Raw genomic sequence first — 18,446 nt, 5'->3', positions numbered from 1 at the left:
AAACCTGATAAAAGTTTCTGAGGTGCCTGAGCACAGCTAAGACTAAACCACTTCCTGTCTTCTTCATAAGGGCATCCATCTGAACAGGAAGTGTATTTATTCTCCTTTTTAACACACTGATTTTGTTACAATCCCACCCAGTTGCAGAATTAATATGATTAATGGTGTTTTTTTTAAAGGAATAGACTACTTTATTTATTTATGTCACATGGTAATAAGGTTCTACTGGGGCAGACTAAGCATAGATTCAGTCAGCCATCATAATCGGGCCACACCCAGATTATGGCAAAGCTTTAGTGGGAGGTTAGCTGAGCTTCACTGGGGCAGTTTAAGGAACAGAGGCTTTCGTAACACTCCAGTCCTCAAAACCACTGGTGTCCTAGTATTTAACTCCTTTAACGCATACTCTACTCACACTTTCACTTTCACACAGCTTCCTGTTATTCCATCCCAGTGCTACTGACTTGCCTACACTCCCATCACTTGTGGAATGCAATCTCTATTCTGGGAAAAGTGTCATGGTAGATTAGGATTAAGTCAGACGCCTAACTGCCAACCACAGAGAGCGTGGGATTAGGTCTGCTCTGAGGTCAGGAGTCAGCAGTCACTGAAGCAAGGCAACCCTGTAGAGGCAGCTCTTTTGGTACACCTGGGTTATGATCTTTGAAGAAATGGTTTCGTTCTTTAGTGTTTCAGTAAGTGGGGAAAAACATTAACCTCCTGCTGCATAATCAAGAGTGTTGTAGCAATGCAACTGCACTTAAAGTGACAAAAGTCCATCACATATCTTGTAATTGCCCAAATTTTACTCGTTCAAAATGTTTTTTGTTTTTTTTGACAATGTAAAATTGTAAGCTTTCTATAATGTGTAATAGTTGGTAAAACAACATAGAACTAGTAAAGCTGTTTGGGGAAATTCAGATTTTCCGCAACCCTCAAAGATAAGCGGTACAACGGATGGATGGAAAATATCATTAACAACATCATGGACATCCCAACTTGATTTTTTTTCTTTTGTTTGCCTTATTGCTCTCTGTTTAGAAACTAGAACCTGAGATGGAGCATTTTCAGTGAAAATATCCTCTCTGACAACATCTATCAGCGCCACAACAGTAAGAGACACATTTGGTTTAAAAAGACAAAGCTACTCTGCATCTAGTGACTTAAATGATGTTATGTGTCAACTGAACACAGGGACTCGTTTATTTTGACGAATTTGCTGATCGTTTGTGGCACAAATGCAATTTCATTCTTAATTTGCACAGCACAGACCAGAGTTCTTTACATAGTAGTGCCCACATGCTTTGTTGGTCAAAGTTCCCTTAACTGCACATTGTTCAGTGCAGTAAGTTGATTTTAATGCTGTTGGTGTTGTCAATTGATAGACACACCCTCCAGCAAAACACACACAGACACAGTAGTTTCTGGAATGAGACTTTGTACCCTCACTGGAGAGTAAACAGTTGATGGTTTACAATTCTACTTTTTTTGGATGGAGACCTTTTTGGTTTGCTTTGATACAGTTCATCCTGGGATATCTGGAGCATGTTTTTTTTCAGTCAAGGATATTCTCTTAATTTTCAAACACACCCTTTCCAATCACACATGCTAAAACTTTCCCATTACACGCACATGGGCACAAACACCAACTCATGACCAGCATGACTAAGCTACGTGACGCAAGTTCTCAGAAGACACTTTGTGTGGACAGAAATGCTGTAACTGAAAGCAAAGGAGTTTAGATTGCTAATAATGTGTTAAAGTGGGACAGATTACAGTCCCAGGACCCAGAAAGCTGTGTTTTGTTTAGCCTGGTGATTGGACAATGACAGGAAGGCCTGCTTTGGAAGGTTGTAAACATGAGTCCTAGCCTGTCCTGCTTCAGGAGACAAGTCCTTCCAACATTGTTTTATGTACAGGAAGTGAAGTTTCACAGGAGAGCTCTGTTACCCATGCAGGATGTTCCTTTAACTATGTTCCCGCCAACAGAGTGTGCACCCTTGTGTCTATATCAGATTCATTCAGTCTTTCAGTGCCAAATGGGCTTTTCCTGACATGCAACATTGTGTGTGGGTTGAGGGTTAACTGATACTGATATAGAGATACTATCTGCTTGATACCAGGCCAAAAAAATTCCTGTATGGCATTTACAATTTGATCGACTTTAGACCAACTATGGCGAATATTTTTTTTTGGTGTCCAGTCAGAAAAAAGTGAAAAACAATTTCCAAGAACCCAGGCCATTAAATGTTTGTTTTTTTTGTCCGACCAATAGCCCCACAGCCAAAAGTTTACTCAGATGTAACACAAGGAAAAGCATGTTTTCACTTTTGAGAAGGTTAATGTGAAATGTTTGGTGATTTTTGCCTGGAAATTGGCTAAAATTATTAACCATGTATCAAATTAGTAACCGATTCATTTTTCTTTCGATCAACTATTGAAGAAATATTTTACAGCTGAAAAGATGCTATTTTCATAACACTGGAAGAAAGTGCTGACACATAAAATCATTTAACTTACCTTGGGCATACAAAAAATGCGGACGCACAATCTGTAGTTCGAACACCATCCCTAGAGCAACCCTAGAACCCGTTCATGTCATCTGCGGATTTTTGTGGCAAATGAGCGGGAGCTCTGGGTGCAGGCAGCATGGATGAAAGTTAAACATTGCTGATGTGCATATACTACTTAAGCCAGTTCAAAATCAGCAAATGTCCCCTTTAATTAATCTATTTATGGTTTCAGCTCTATTTAAATGTACTCAGCACCTGACTGCAAATCCCAGATGAAGTGCCTGAGATCCAGATTCTCATTTCCTGATTCCCGATCAGTAACCCTGAGCTTTGACCAGATCCTGTAAACCATTGCATCCCACGTGTCGGAAGAAATTATATTTCGCAAAAGAAATTCACAGATGGATTCCGCATATTTGTAATGATTATACATCTATGGTTTAGGATCTACACTAAACTTATCCAGCAAACATGCAGCCACTATCTGTACTTTTCCATTTTATAAAACACTGAAGAATGACTTCTTGCATAATCCACAGCATCAGCTGACATACTTGGTTACAAGGATGCTTTATTCCTCAAGGTACATAACTTACACACTCCACTGAGTTTTCTGTTGACAGTGCATAGTGTGTTTTGGTTGACCTTAATGTGCTGACACATATTTTGGCAGACTGGGTCCTTTGAGCACCCTCACGGCCTTAATTAACCTAAACAAGGTGTCTGTGCTTTTGCATGTGGGAGGGAGCGCTTTATTGTTTGGGAAGGTAGGAGTTGCTGCAATGAATGAAACCCATAAAGAAAACATGGGCGAGTTAATAATCGAACACTGTACACTGCCTTTGACAAAGGATAATTTCATTTGTAGGATGATGAGCTAAAAGGTAAAAACTTAAAGTACATACACATAAAGAGGAGAAAACGTTTTTTAATAGTAGAAACATTGACATGGACAGAGGTGTTTGTCATGCTTGTAAATACGGTGTCACTTCCAGGCAGTAAGATAATGTGTAACAGATTCTCAAACCATGATGATTCACTGTACTCACAAATCATTCACTAGCTCTTTGGAATGGATTTTTCCTAATATCTCTGGGAATAGTCTGGCAGAGACCGCGCTGAAGCCACTGTTGAACCTCTCAAAGGGAAATTACATCAGTTTGAAAGAAGGTCCACATTTCATAAGCTGAATATGCTCTATTCAGTTTTTAGTTTCTACCTATAAACGCCTCTCATCCCTTGTAGAGATAAAAATCACCTTTTCTTTCATAATTTCTTTCATAACTACTCAATATCATTATTATTAGTAGTATTAGACGTCTTGCTCAGTGTTTACTTCGCTAACCTCACATTGTCCACTCAACAAGTAAGCCTAGCACTAACCCTAACTAAAAGTCTGTCCACAGCCCCCTTCTGAAAGCATGCTGGGCTTAGTGTGGGTGCTGCTTGTAACAATGCCCAGTTCTCGCTGGACCACAGACTACTTTGTTGCCCTGAATTTGAGTGTACTGTACTTTTATATAATATGAATACCAGCAACATATTTTTCCTACAGTTGCTAGTTGGATGTTCTTGGTCCACTGTCTTTAGTTTTTGCTTGGATCAGGAAGGGCAGCAGGTGTAGGAAAAGCCAATATTGTCTTGCTGACTACATGCAGGCATTCTGCCACTGCACTCAGTAGATCTCAGATGGTGGGGCAACCAGAGCGGACTGATGTTTGTTTATTGTCTGAATGCAACCATAGCATGCTGTTCAGTATCAAATACAAATCACCTTGAGGCTGAAATTTTAGTGGTCCTGGTGATTTACCGTAACGAGGTTATAACTTGGATGAGTTTAGCTCACTGTACTTCAAGTAAGTCAAGTAATACTTTGAAAAAAATGCTATCTACTCTGAACTCTCACATGCACTGACACAGACTAATGCCCCAACATGCACGCACTTCCTTCCCACCTACTGTGCAATATATTTATATATGTATTTCTTCTCAGGACGCAAAATGTGCTGATGAATGTGTGTTTGCTCTGCACATGTTGCACTTTAGAGGGAGTAGCTCTCCTATCTTGTTCTACATTGTATAATGACAATAAAGGCATTCTATTCTATTCTGTTAACACTTTAATTAGTCATATATTTACAATGTTATAAAAACAGTTTTCAGCTGAGGTCAGTTTGGTAGCAAGCGTTTAACATCAGAGATGCTTGTGAAAATCCTCTGCCTGCACTGAGATCAATATTTGTTTACTCTCAGGTGGATGGAGGCCTGCCTGGAGGAGGACTTGCCCCCTACCACAGAACTAGAGGAGGGACTGAGGAATGGTGTCTACCTCGGCAAACTGTCCAACTTTTTTGCCCCCAAAATGGTGTCTGTGAAAAGGATCTATGACAGAGATCAGGCCCGCTATAAGGTACATGTACACATTCAGTTTCTTTTAAACTCCACCCATCCTCCTTTTTCAGGTTAAGTCATAGTTGTACTACATTTGCGTTTTTCACCAGATTACGTCACAGCAGACAGGAAGACAGTTTAAGCACTTCCTGACAGTTTTAAACGGTTTAAGACAGGAAAGGGAGAAACGTGGCAGGCGAGTGACAGGGCGTCACTGTAACATGCAGCTGTACCAGCAGTACAGTAAACTACAAAAATGTCTGAGCAAGATTTTTAGCTTGACTGGACGCAAGTCTTATCAGACAAGGAGATGTTATATTAAGTTTAGTCAGCATGAGGTCTTAGGTATGAGCTCAGCTGTAGCTTATGTTTAAGGCCAGTGATGATGAGCTTCCTTTTCTATAACGCAGCATTATTTGTGCACACCTTAGCATACCTGTTACCGCTGTTCTTCAGAGTTAAATTTTTTTAACCATTTCCCTACAGTTCCTCACAATTATATACATTTCTATGTTCTCCTATTATTATTATTATTATCTTCAGAGCAAAGGACTGCACTTCAGACACACCGACAACACAGTGCAGTGGCTCAGAGCTATGGAGTCAGTGGGTCTCCCCAAGGTAAGGGGCTTCCACAGCCAACCTTAAAGCTGACATACGCTGCCTATTTTCCAAACACGCACAGTATACTGACTCATTTTAGTCTGCTTTCACAGACATCACACTGTAATAAAGACAGATATTGTTAAATTAAGTTCCCCGCTTGCAGGTGAAATAAAGATTTCTTAAATCAACATATTTGTAAAAGAGTTATTAAGAGTCTTTGCTCTTTACAGTTAAGTTCATACAAGAGCACAGGCTCCATCTTACAGCTAAGTCAGAAGAATCCATTCATCCAGTACAAACCAAAACTACGACAGGGTATAATCTACTCCACTGTTGAAGAATGAATTTGATCTGTCCTTAGCCATCACTCTACTACAATAAGACCTTCTAGTCATTCATGCATTCCTCTCTGCAGCTTTTTACTTTAAAGACTTTTAAGAAATTAACATTACCTCTCTACACATAGTGAGTACGCTACAGCACCTGTGACAATATGTTTTTTTTAATGATTACATACTTGAGCTATAGAAAGAGCAGTGCCCTGGTATTTAACTGGAAAATGTCAACAGTTTAATTTCTGACATGATTCACATTTCATGCATCTAGAGAATGAAAACACTGACATTGAATGAAATTGTAATGAGGGTGTGACGGTTCTCACAGAACCGTATTAACCTCACTACATCTTTTATGAGACGACACAAAAGGCTTCACTGAGGCGAGTCGTCGAAATGAAAATGAGGTAAAACTGATACCCACTTATCTCTGCACTGCCCTTTGGGATGAGGCCATTTGATGAGCAATTTTTATGAAAAGCCTTTTTTTAGTAATTGCCACTCTGATAAAGCAACCTTATCTGTAGTTTTTAATATTACACATTTCATATTTCTAAACAAAGCCATGATGTTAGAGGCAGCATTCAGGGGTGACATGAGAAAATATTACAGATGGGAAAGAATGGGCCAACTGTTTTAGAAACTGTGTCCTCCTTTAAACTGGATATTTGTATGATGTGACATATTTGTTAGCCAAGTTATAGGAATTAAGTATATATCTATGAGATACCTGTGTGGGGGGAAAAAAATTGAATACATATGCTGTGCAGCCATAAAAGGGGCAGAGCAACAGCATGAACAACTACAAAATATGATGCAGTCTAAAGCAGTAATGTTGCTATAAATGGTACCTCAAACCCTCAGTAAACCCAACACCTTCAGTATTTTAGAGATGATGCTACTGACTGCTGTTGGTTGAACTCTGGTATTGAAAATCATTTGCTTCTCAAAGGTAGCATTTATTGCAGTGCCAGGGATTGCATGAAATGATCTAAGAGGTATTCCTTTTATTATGTCCATCCCTTGCGCGTCTGCAGGTGAAAATATGAGGCGACATTTTGATGGATGTCGTGCTCTTGTTTGGCTGCAGCAGAACAAGGAGTGTCAAGACAGTGATAGAAGAAGAGTGACTGATATCTATTGTGGTTTCTGCTTTCAGATATTCTATCCTGAAACGACAGATGTGTACGATCGCAAAAACATGCCCAAGGTGGTATACTGCATACACGCACTGAGGTAAGAATAAAAGGATCTAAAACCTAGCGATTTTTCACTTTTTCATATGTTTCTCATTGCTGACAGCAAAATTGCACACTCATCTCTAAAGTCTTTTGTTTGTGCAGTGGCAGAGCACACAGTTGTTGTTGTTTTTTTCTTGAAGATGCCACACCTGAAGGTCAAGTGTGATTTCACTTGAGAGAAAGAAATGAAAACAAGTGGACTTAAACTGTTTTAAAAAAAAAAAAAAAAAGTGCTGATATCTGGTATTTTGAATGAAACTATGAGCTGGTGGGCAGATTTGAGTTTGCAAGCATTGCTGTTGACTTTTAGGTATGTGCAGCAGCAGGCTACTCTTTGTCACTGACAGATTACTCACCGTCTTATTTAAATTAGATTTCACTTGTTGGTTAAAGCAGACATTTTCAAACACTTTGACATATAGTGGTAATTTTGCCGTTTGCACAGCAGTGGATTCAAGTTATAGAAATTACGGACGGCTCATATGTAGGATGACGAGCCTAAGTTCAACCTCTGATTTATATGACCACCAACAGAACATTTATATCACCAACAGAAGTAGGTGTAAGTAAGTGACATGAAACAGGAACTGGAAAATGTTATTCCTGCTTAGGTTAGGCAGAGAGTGCTTCTTGTCAAACACAACCATTTTTATGTTTGTCTCAAATAGGTCAAGGCTACTTTATACTGCACCATGCATACAGCTATAGGCAGCTTTTGCTACAGTGTCACATGTTCACATGCTTTTAGACCCTGATTTGCCTGTTTGCAACCTTTTAATGATGGCTGATTAGCAATTCAATGACTCTGAACAGTTTTCTTAGATTCTGTTATTTTAGATTGCTCCTCTACACACACTGTATACTACACTACACTGCACACCATAAACACCTCTGCCACAAAGACCAGACTAACATGCTGTATAAAGTAAATGTGTCACCACACAGTCTCACCACAAAGGGTTAACTCTTCGCTATAGTTTTGGGTTTGTGAAAAGTGTTGTATTTCTTTAAAGGAAAAGTCGGTGGTCTCACTTTAACATGGGTGGGTTGAGAATTACAACTTCAGGTCCTCGCTTTTTCAGTTGAGATGACTTTGAATGAACTTAGGGCCGACATTATCCGTGTGACCCATTCAGTCAGCCAAACACAGATTTAGGGAGTGGTTTTGTGCGCCGCTAGGATTGTTTTCTCTGTTGTCGTGTTTCAGTCAGGTCCTGTGAGAATTGGCTTCCTTCCCTCCTTATGCACACACGTGCTCTTCCTTCCTGCGAGTCCAGCTCGAGTCCCACAAGAACCCAGTGAATGCTCTGCTTCACTGGGTACATGCAGACATGGAGGCAAAATAGCAGATGCTCCTACACATTCAGTGTGCTGGAAAATTGAAAGGGAACGCAGTGTAATGGGGAGAGAACGTGGCAAGTGGGAGTGAATTTGAAAACGCTCATGACAAAGTGGTTGAGATGTAGGGCTTAATTTGTTGTCTAAAAAGAGAGGAAAACATGGCAATAAAAAAGGAGATCTACAATGTGGAAAAAAGAAGTTGCTCCAAGCTAGTCAGCTGATTATCTGTCACCCCTGTGGCTTGTAATCGGCCACCTTCATTAACCCGAGTCAGCTGTTACTGTGTTTGTTGTATCTCAACTGAATGAGCTGCCTGCATGTTAAAACATTACCCTTTGTCTAAGCAGAGTTTAGATAGCTGTGTGAGGGACAGAGTGCATTTCATGTTTACACACACACACTGTGACCAAAGGCCAGAATCACCAGCTACTACAGCTACTCCATTCAGAGCAGTACTGATGCCAGACCTGCTTTAAATATATATAATTCATTACTGCTTATCAGGTATCTGCGGCAAGATGAAAGTTTTATGAAGTTTCCAGCCACCTGCTTGTTCGCTCCAATGCTTAGTGGTGTACTACGGCTGCTGGTTGCTGCCGGTGCTTGTTGTAACATGAGCCAACACTGCCCTCCTGTGGTGTAAGAGTGACATAGGTAGGAATGAAAGGCTACCAGGAGCGATCACAAACATAGAGGAAAAGTCTCATGATTTCATGATATCAGACTGTAGAATATTATGTTTCAAGCTTCTCAGTGCTTCTGTGTTTTTGTGTGTGTAAATAATACACACCGTATTATTGTATTTCGTTTCAGCTTGTACTTGTACAAACTGGGCATTGCACCACAAATCCAGGACCTGCTGGGGAAAGTGGCTTTCACAGGTAATATCAGTAGAAATCAGCTTATCCTGAAACCAAAGTAATATAAAACATCAGAGTGCATGCATCTCTTTAAACAAGAGAACAAACAGCTGTGGTTTTGTTAATTACTTTTAAAATGAAGGATAAATGTTGCCTCAGAGCTTTTTGAAATGCTGATGTGTACACACCTGGTTGTGCATGTGTTAATTTAATGAGAATTTTCTTTGCGCGGGAGGTAATTTTATTTATGACTTTTGTTGGGATTTAATCGAAAAAACGAGACAGAATGTTATCATGTGCTCTCAGGCATAAAGTTTTATGAGGATTTGTGTGTAATTTAGAGTTTTGAATCATCCACCATCTCAGTTAATCAAAATACCCCTGCAGCCATTGGTTTACATTGTTTTTTTGTTTTTTTTTCATCATTTATGACTTTAATTTAACTTTGGGGAAAAATGTCAGCATTCCCTCAGTGTTTCTCAAGTGCTTAAAGGTTCTATGGGGAGTCATCCAGTAGTGCTACACAGCTGTTTCGCTGTGTGTAAGGCAAACCGATGACTCAATACATAAACCTACCAATGGTGTTACACTATTTTACTGATCAACAGGTGGCGGTAACATGCCAAAAAATGCTGAAATGCGCCAGCAAAGACAGGGAATAGGATGGCTGAGAGCTTGTAAACATGGATTTAAACAATGCTGGATTTAAATACCTAAAAATGTTTCACGAGGAAGGAATTTCATTTTATGGGTTCATTGAAAATTCTACAGGGTCCATTTTAAGTACATTTTCTGACACTCAACTTTGTCAGAAACACTGACCGCAATCACCAAATCACTTTATACTGAGCAGCACAAGATTTCACCTGCTGTGCAAAAGGCCCATGAATCACTCAAAACAGTTAACTCAGGCCAAAAGTAAACATCTTCAGCAACAAGTTCGTCACTGCCACCAAAATAAGATGTCTCTTTATTGTGGCTTGTGTCAAGTCTGTCAAATTTCCGAGGAACTCTTGTTAGTGTGACAGAGGACAGTAATATTGTTTTGCTTTATGCAATTTGTCATTGAGACTTACATGCATCAATAGTAAAGCCAACCGAATAGACTCATGTCATAAGAATACTAATTGCAACAGTCTATTCAGATCAATGCTGTAATGTTATATCCAGGGATGGTGGTAGCTATGCAAAACTCAATTTGACCGGTTGTGGTGTATCTGCGTATGAGAAATGATAGCTGAGGCGCTGCGCCTGTTTACTAAATTTAACAAGATGTCACGATGAACATGTTGGCACCTAAATTGTAGGAATCATCTGTTATGAATTCTTTTTATGACACCACAAGATCACTGAAACCTATGAAACATTTATGTTTAAAAGGTTTTGACAGTTAAATAATTTGCATATAATCATGTTGATGAGCAATTATAGGTCATACTAAAAGCAGGTAAATCTGTTTAAGATCCCACAGACTAAGTCGGTGCATCCTTGGATCATTTGAAAAGACTTGCACTAAATCTATTGTTAATTTTCTTACAACAGTATAGGCATGTATCGTCTTGTCAAGTGTGTTGAGAATCATGATTTTCATTACATGATTGTGCCAAAGCAACTGAAAAAAAAGTGTTAAAGGAAATTAAACTGTATTTTATGCAGTATATTTTAGTCTTGACTATGCTGTACTATGCTATAACACCACAATGGTCCCTGCGATCCATATATACTATATCTGTCTTTCAGAGGAAGAGATCAGTAACATGAGGAGTGAGCTGGAGAAGTATGGCATCCAAATGCCAGCTTTCAGTAAGATTGGAGGAATTTTGGCCAATGAGCTCTCGGTGGACGAAGCTGCATGTAAGTCTCTATTAATTCTCTATTGATGTTTTTGACAAAAATTCTGTGCCGATCCAAATTTCTTTGTGGCCAACACTAAAGTGTTCTCACACACTCTGTCCTTAGTGCATGCTGCTGTAATTGCCATCAATGAGGCAGTTGACAGAGGTCAAACATCTGTGACAATGGCAGCCCTAAATAATCCAAACGCGATGCTGAGGAACACCCAGGAAGCTCTGGCCCAAGACTACCAGGACACACTGAGCCAAGCCAGGGCTCGTAAGCAGAATCAGTCTTCAGGGAGGGTGAGAATCACCTCAATGCTCTCCCCTATTTCAGTGCTATTTATTTGTACAATAAAGATAATTTTTGACTTTCATTGTATAAAACATGTGGACGGCTTACTATGAAGCAAGATTAGTGGGTTAGCGAGGTATGTTGAGCTTAAATCCAGAGTTTTTAATGTCACTAAAGGTGACTCTCTGGCTAGTCACTTATGATACACACTACCAAGTTTTGGCTTTGTTTAGGCTTTAAAAAGTGTTGCCCTTTCACTGGTCACCTGCTTTGGAAATGTAGTCACGATTCTTGGAGACTCCCATGGACTTTGGTGCCAGAATTTTAAGAGGTTCTCTTTGGAGGGAGAGACTGCTTCGAGACCAGAGTGATCCGTTATTCTATATATGTATGATGTCCTCTACGAGCACTATAGATTTTCTGCTGAGAGAAGAGGTTATACATGCAAACATGAGCTCTATGTTGGCAGTGCTACCGAAAGTAGCTGTGTCCTTACAGTAGTGCAAACTGCATATCATTGCCACTGGAACCTACGAGCTTCAGCTGATGATGCAGAAAATCTGTAATATTCATGCACACTGACACATTTTACCAATACACTAAAATATGATAACGTCAGCAAGACAGACCAGTATGGATGATGTTCTTATGCGTGCCTTGCCAAGTCCATTTTACACTATTGAAACGTATAGGACAGATTAGAAAACTGTATTATTATATTATAAGTATTTATCAAAGTTAATATTCGGTTTGTTGAGCCATCTCAAAGAAAGCCTGGCTAATCTCTATCATTCTCTAACTTGCTGATATATATATATATATATTTTGCAATGATAACTTTATTTATACAACATCCTTCAAAACAAAGTGTCAAGTTAAAATAAAAGTTAGAATAAAAACATCTTTCCACTGAAGCTACAGTATGTAATGTATTTAACCCAAGTGTATTGATTTATTCAGAAAGTGGCAGAAATTGAAAATAGAAGGCCATAAAACACTGAGACTACATTTGAGTACTGCAAAAAAAATAATTCAGACTTGTCTGCTGGTCTGAACTGATGTTTCTGACTGCAGTGTCTAGTTCTGATAACCATAATAACTGTAGAGAGATCCATGCTGAGGTCTGAGAGGCGTTGCCTGCACTGACTCACAACACAGGCCTTGCCAGCACATTCCAGTGGCTGCAGTGTCAGCTGTACTTCACCAAACACAGACCCTCTGCACCACTTGGCATCTCACCTCCCATGCTCTTTACAAATGCTGTATAAACAGGAGCCATTTCCACTTAATGGCTTAAATGTGATATGTAAAATATGCGACTTCATTAGAAATGGGGAAGAAATTAATGTTACAAGGTACAAATTAAATAAACTGTCTGAAGTGGGTCAAATATATACACTGTATTTTTCTTTATCTCCCTCAATTAGCGCTCGTCAGTTGCTTCTGAAGAAAGAGATGTTTATGAGGAGTTGCTGACTCAGCTGGAGATCCAGGGTTGCCTTGACTCTGTCAACAGTAAGGACTTTCCCTCTCACATGACCTTTACCTCTTTTTCCAAAAATTCTGTCAAGTACCATGCATGTATTCTGTTTTGGATTGGGGAAAAAACTCCTTGTACAGTTGGTGTAAATGAACAACATCTCTGAATATATAGCACAGAATGTGCCGTTAGGAAAACTAGACATTCCTTAAAATGTGTTTGTTTCATTTAAAAAAAAAAAACATTCAAAAGAAAATACATTACCCATCAGTGATGCCTGTGTTTTCCTGTCTCCAGTTCAGGCAGCAGTAAGGCAGGTAAATCAAGCAGTGTCGACCCAGAACGAGGCTGCTCTGTTGGATGCACTTAGGCTTGAAGCTCTGGCCCTGCTGGGTGTTCAGGAGTCCAATGGTCACTGGTACCTGGAACATTTTACCACCTACTGCCAACATAAATCCAAGGTATACTGAGTGTGAACATGTTTGCTCAGTTCTTCATAACTCAGGGCGTTAGGAACCAGAGTGCCACTGGTAGTTTTTCCAAGCAGTTGGCTAATTTAATTTATCTGCAGTTATTAGGGATACACAATAAATAAGCCTGTGTATTAGACAGATGGGTGGGGGGGGGGGGGGGGGGGGTACTTAGGGCAAGCTACAAACCACAGTCCATTCACTTAAAGAAATGTGTGTAAAGAGGTGTGTGGACTGATTTCAAGGGAAACACGTTTGCATTGTTTTTTGTTTGTCCATCTGACAGACGCCACACACCTATTGGTCTACTGGTCGAACAGATGTAGTGTAAATACCGATGAAGGACTGCAGCTGTTACTGTTGCACTGCTTTCCCTACTCAGGCAGTGAAGACATTGTGTTATAAGACAAAAGTCTAACCACACCTTCAAAAAAACTAAAAACTGATCAGCCACCAAAACTTCATTTGGAATGGACACCACCATTACTCTCCTGCATTAAAACCTGTAAAATAATTATGGGATTTGTGTTGTATCTTTTTGCAGTAATGTGTTCTAATCTCTGTGCTGCAGGATGCAGGAAGGGCCGTGATGGTGGACAAAGAGGAGATTCAGAGAGTTGTCAGTTCTTGTAATGACTTTGCTGAGGCAGAGAAACGAAGTAAGCACATTTTATTACTTACCATGGATGTTTATTAATAGCAATAAGTGGTCAGTTGAAAGTCACACATGCATGTACTATCACAGTTATATGCTGAAATTTAAGATTTATTTATTTAATTGTAATGCAAAGAAAAAACGTAACTTTTGACATGCAAAATTATTTTTGGGATATCTGAAAGACATCGCTATCTGTGACAATTTTCTTGACTAGAGCTCGAGGCAGTTGCAGCGATTAATACAGCCATTCGCCTGGGCAATGCAGTGGAGACGGTGGAGGAGCTGATGAACCCTGAGGCGCAACTGCCAATTGTCTACCAAACTGCTGCTAACCTCTATCAGGCTGAGCTTTTCAGTTTGCAGCTTCAGGGGGGGCGGGTAAGACGACACGTTCTCAATTTTGACTCTTTAACATATGGGCCCACGTGCTGATACAGAAATGCTTACAGGTTTAGGGGAGGTCATTGCTAGACATGTACTGTAATTAAATGCCACTCCATGCTTGTGATTCAGACCTTTTATGTTTATTAGTCTGGCTTGAGCCACGAGGAGCTGAGTGTCGCTGTGGAGATGCTGTCAGCTGTAGCAGTGCTGAACGAGGTGCTGGACACCAAAGACCCCCAGGCTGTGATTGAGCAACTTACAGACTCTCCTCTGGGCTTCACAAACATGGACCAAGACAACCTCAACAGGTAAGGTGACTGCAGGACAGATGGCTGTGGACTGCTGAGGAGTAAAAGGTGGCATTGGCAGTGCATAAAACGAGTGCTAGGAACCCCGGTTGTTTAGTGAAATGTACCACTGGCTACTAAAATGTCTTTAACAAGACACTGGACTAACCTCAAACTCATAATCCTCCTGCTGTGACATATGCTGATGCTGCTATTGATCCAGCATCTATTTAGGAATAATGTCTTTAAGTTGCAGGTCCCTGCACTTTATTGTAGGTCTCTCTCCCCTTATAACTGCTAACACTGGGGTAGACTGATGAGTAGTTCACAGGATGTCATCAACTTTTGTTCCTCAGGTATGCTGATAGTCTCATCAAACAGCGAGACGATGCACTGGCCAGTGGCCAAGAGTTTCTCACCTGGAATGATGTTCAAAAATGCATCGACACAGTCAACATTCAGGTCCATGAGGAGCATGAACGTAAGAGTCATCTTCTGGCTATGGTTTACCTTTACTTAAGAATTTTTAAGCCATCAGTTTCATACCCTTGAAAAAGGTTATATTTTAGGTGTGATCATACTATGACCTTTTTAAGAAAATACACCATAAATGATTTACAAACTGAATATCAAGTGCTTCTTGTCTTCAACCTCCAGGCATCATCGCTATAGCTGAGATCAATGAGGCACTGAACTCAGGTGATCATCACCAGACCCTTGCAGCTCTGCTCCTCCCTACAGCCAAATTGACAGGGTTGAACCAGGCCACAGCCAAACACTACCATGATGTTCTACAATATACGAAGCAACTCCTTTGCCAGGTATTGCGACTCTAAACTGAGATAATTTACTTAAGAGTTATGTAACTGCACCTCTCACATCCTCAAAGTGTGATGTATGAAAAAAATATGGCTGTAACCACACCATTTATCTTATTCTAATCATTAGTTTTATTGGACTTGCACAGCAGCCGCCCATCCCTGACATGGACATATTTACATTACTGCATCATTATGACTGAATTACTTAATTTTGACATTGAACTTTTATGTACATACTATATATGTAATCAAAAATCAGACCAGTAAAAGTAAGTGTCCATGTAAATAATTTTTGTATTTATTTCTGACTTGTAACAAGAAAGAGAAAAGCTTATTGTTGTCAACATACTCTAATCTGGTCATTAAACTTTTACTAGTCTGACATTTTGCTGGGTAATAGGCTTGTATGGGTTTCTCAGTCTAAATGCTGTTTTCCTGATCTTGATATTCCTACAGCTGTGAAAAAGCTGATTTCACAGAACTTGCTGTTGGTTTTGACCTAATGGAGATTACAGCATTACCCTGTTAAATTCATAGCTTCCACTTTCAACTTTCACATCTTTTTTTCTTGGCTTGTGCTTCCCTGCTGGTTCGTAACAATCCAGTAAGGAAATGCTTTTTCTGTGCACACACATCCAGCCTCACATCATAACAGCTGGCCTCTGAGGTATCCCGTGGAGGGAGAAAAATTGTAGTTCTGACGCTGTCGTCTTGGAAATGAGCATACACAGGAAGGGGTCCAGACAACTGTGGAAGCAGCAGAGACACACCGTCACTCTGTAGTATCCATACAGCCTGTCGTCCCCATTCGATAATAGGCGGATGTAGTGGGCGGTGTGCAGGATGCCGCTGGGCAAGAAACACACCACAAAGATGATAAAAACCAGAGTGCTGACCCTGATGAACGGTCTCCAGTCACAACCAGATTGCCCCAAGTGGTATACCACTGCCACATGGGCGTAGATACAAATCAGGAAAGGCACCATGAAGCCCAGGAAAACCAGCATCAGTCTGTATGGCACCAGTGGGGAATGGGATCTCTCTTCTAGGGGAAGTACATCATGGCAGGTGGTGATTTCCAGCTGGGCAACCTGGTAGTTCTGCCTCACCAGGAGCTCTGGCAGAGTAGCAGCCCCGAACAGGAACCATACAACCAAGCATGTCCACACTGCCACCGTACTCTTGGCCAGCCTTCTGTACAAAAATGGTTTGACCACCGCCAGGTAGCGCTTCAAACTCATGCATGCTATTGTTTGAGCTGAACAGTAAACATTGCCGTAAAACAAGGCTGTGATAAGCCGGCAGGAGATTTCTCCAAATATCCAGTTGTTTCCATTGAAGTGGTAGTGAACACGCAGTGCCAGGGAGAGCAGGAGCACCAGGTCGGACAAGGCCAGGTTCAGGTATAGGACTACTGTTGAAAATGACTTCGCTCTGAGCCTGAGGAAGGCCAGAATGTAGGCGTTGGAGGGGATTCCCACCAGCATGGCCACAATGTATGCTGAAGGAATGACCCAGGTGCTGAGGACCCCTGTGGTATAGGCTGTCACTGGGTCCTCTGGGTTCACATCGAGCAGGGCCGGCTGCTGGTCTGTAAGATTAAGTTTGTTTATCCTCCCCTTGAAGGTTTTTGGTATCACAACAGAAGAAGTATTGGTTTTGGTCCTGGTTCTATTTCCTGTAAATGGGCAGGAAAAACAATATTCATAGCTTTAAAGCAACTTTAGTGTTGTGATAATAGTACATTTAAAACTAAAACAAATGCATAAAACAGAAAATGTAGTTACTTGTGCTATCTGTTGTTGTCTAGTTTTCATTTACACAATTTTTATTTATATCTCTTGTTTTGTGCAAAGAAAGCACATTTCTATGGAAAAATTATGCATTATTGAATATCTTTATTGCAAGATTGGTACTTAAATAGTTAAAGCCATGCTTTGTAACTGTTAGTTGGTAAAAGAGCCCCTAACCAAGTTAATGTCATGTTTAAAAAAAGTCTGAATATCTCATTTTGGACCCTGGCTTAAAGAATAAATACAGTTATCCTTTTGGTAAACTCTGGCAGTATTTTAATGAACTCACCATCGTCCTGAATGGTCTCCGCTGCCATCAAACAAATGAGCAGTCCTGACACAAAGTCGGCCATATCACTCTTCAGTGTGTATCCCAGAGTTCTTAAAGATTTCTTGTCTTCATCCCTCTCAGTGTTGCTTCTTTTCAGTAAATGTAGGAGTTCTCCATTGGTGAAATCTGCTGTCCTGCATCTCTGCGGTGACACAGTAGCAGTGATAATGGCGTGTATTAGGGCTCAGCTTCCCGTTTGGTGTATGTGGGACTCTTGTGTGTTTGTACGGTGCGGTGAGCACATTTCCTGTCCAGGCTTGAAAACGGGATTCCCTTCTGCCTGCGTCAGTAACTGCCCACTGACTCAGTGGAGTGGAAGAACACTGCTTAATGGTTTATCAACAGCTTTGATCCATAAACTAATTACAGTGATTACTGTTAGAAGAAGTAATTATATTAGTGGTTTAGGACGGTATGGGATTTTGGTGTGTAAAGTAATTTGGCTTTTGTACTTATTCAAGGGGGATGGTCACCCTGGTTATGGAATTGAGGAATCACTACTGTAAGAGATGTTTTGGGATAATGTAAGCTTCTTCATCTGCATGAAAATGTATATTATTACATTATACAGCAGTTAGATCATGGATGTAGTGTGGGAGCTGAATATTATGTTTGCAGAGGGTACTCAATCATTTCAAAGAAAGTATAGCGTATATTGCAAAAGCTGTTTTTTTTTTTTGGTTTGCATCCATATTGTGCAGCACCCGACTCAAGTATATATCAGTGTCTATCTGGTTTGTAGCATAAACTTCACTTTTAAATTATGTTGCACACAAAAAAAGAAATGTTCTTTTATAATGTTTCC

General features: G+C 40.2%; 2 protein-coding genes across 3 annotated transcripts in view; one reads left to right on the top strand and one right to left on the bottom strand.

Moving 5' to 3' along the window:
* iqgap2 (IQ motif containing GTPase activating protein 2) overlaps positions 1-18,446 on the top strand; it is a 34,290-nt gene that overhangs the window by 3,910 nt on the left and 11,934 nt on the right. For both annotated transcript variants that reach the window (XM_070833133.1, XM_070833134.1), the window contains exons 3-15: positions 4,767-4,923; positions 5,448-5,525; positions 7,005-7,081; positions 9,241-9,308; positions 11,028-11,141; positions 11,247-11,425; positions 12,845-12,932; positions 13,195-13,358; positions 13,939-14,026; positions 14,240-14,403; positions 14,557-14,717; positions 15,053-15,177; positions 15,354-15,517. In XM_070833133.1, the coding sequence (XP_070689234.1) occupies positions 4,767-4,923; positions 5,448-5,525; positions 7,005-7,081; positions 9,241-9,308; positions 11,028-11,141; positions 11,247-11,425; positions 12,845-12,932; positions 13,195-13,358; positions 13,939-14,026; positions 14,240-14,403; positions 14,557-14,717; positions 15,053-15,177; positions 15,354-15,517 (1,627 nt within the window). The remainder of the gene's footprint in view (positions 1-4,766; positions 4,924-5,447; positions 5,526-7,004; positions 7,082-9,240; positions 9,309-11,027; positions 11,142-11,246; positions 11,426-12,844; positions 12,933-13,194; positions 13,359-13,938; positions 14,027-14,239; positions 14,404-14,556; positions 14,718-15,052; positions 15,178-15,353; positions 15,518-18,446) is intronic.
* Positions 15,941-17,663, bottom strand: f2rl2 (coagulation factor II (thrombin) receptor-like 2). The gene is made up of 2 exons (XM_070833135.1): positions 17,600-17,663; positions 15,941-17,195 (listed from the first exon to the last, which is right to left on the bottom strand). The coding sequence occupies exons 1-2, from the start codon at positions 17,661-17,663 to the stop codon at positions 16,159-16,161; spliced, it is 1,101 nt and encodes a 366-aa protein (XP_070689236.1). The 3' UTR covers positions 15,941-16,158.

This window comes from Pempheris klunzingeri, chromosome 7, assembly GCF_042242105.1.
Source record: "Pempheris klunzingeri isolate RE-2024b chromosome 7, fPemKlu1.hap1, whole genome shotgun sequence".
In the NCBI taxonomy this organism is placed as follows: Eukaryota; Metazoa; Chordata; class Actinopteri; order Acropomatiformes; family Pempheridae; genus Pempheris; species Pempheris klunzingeri.
The sequence above is the reverse complement of the archived record's forward strand: the minus strand, read 5'-3'. Positions and strand labels throughout refer to the sequence as shown.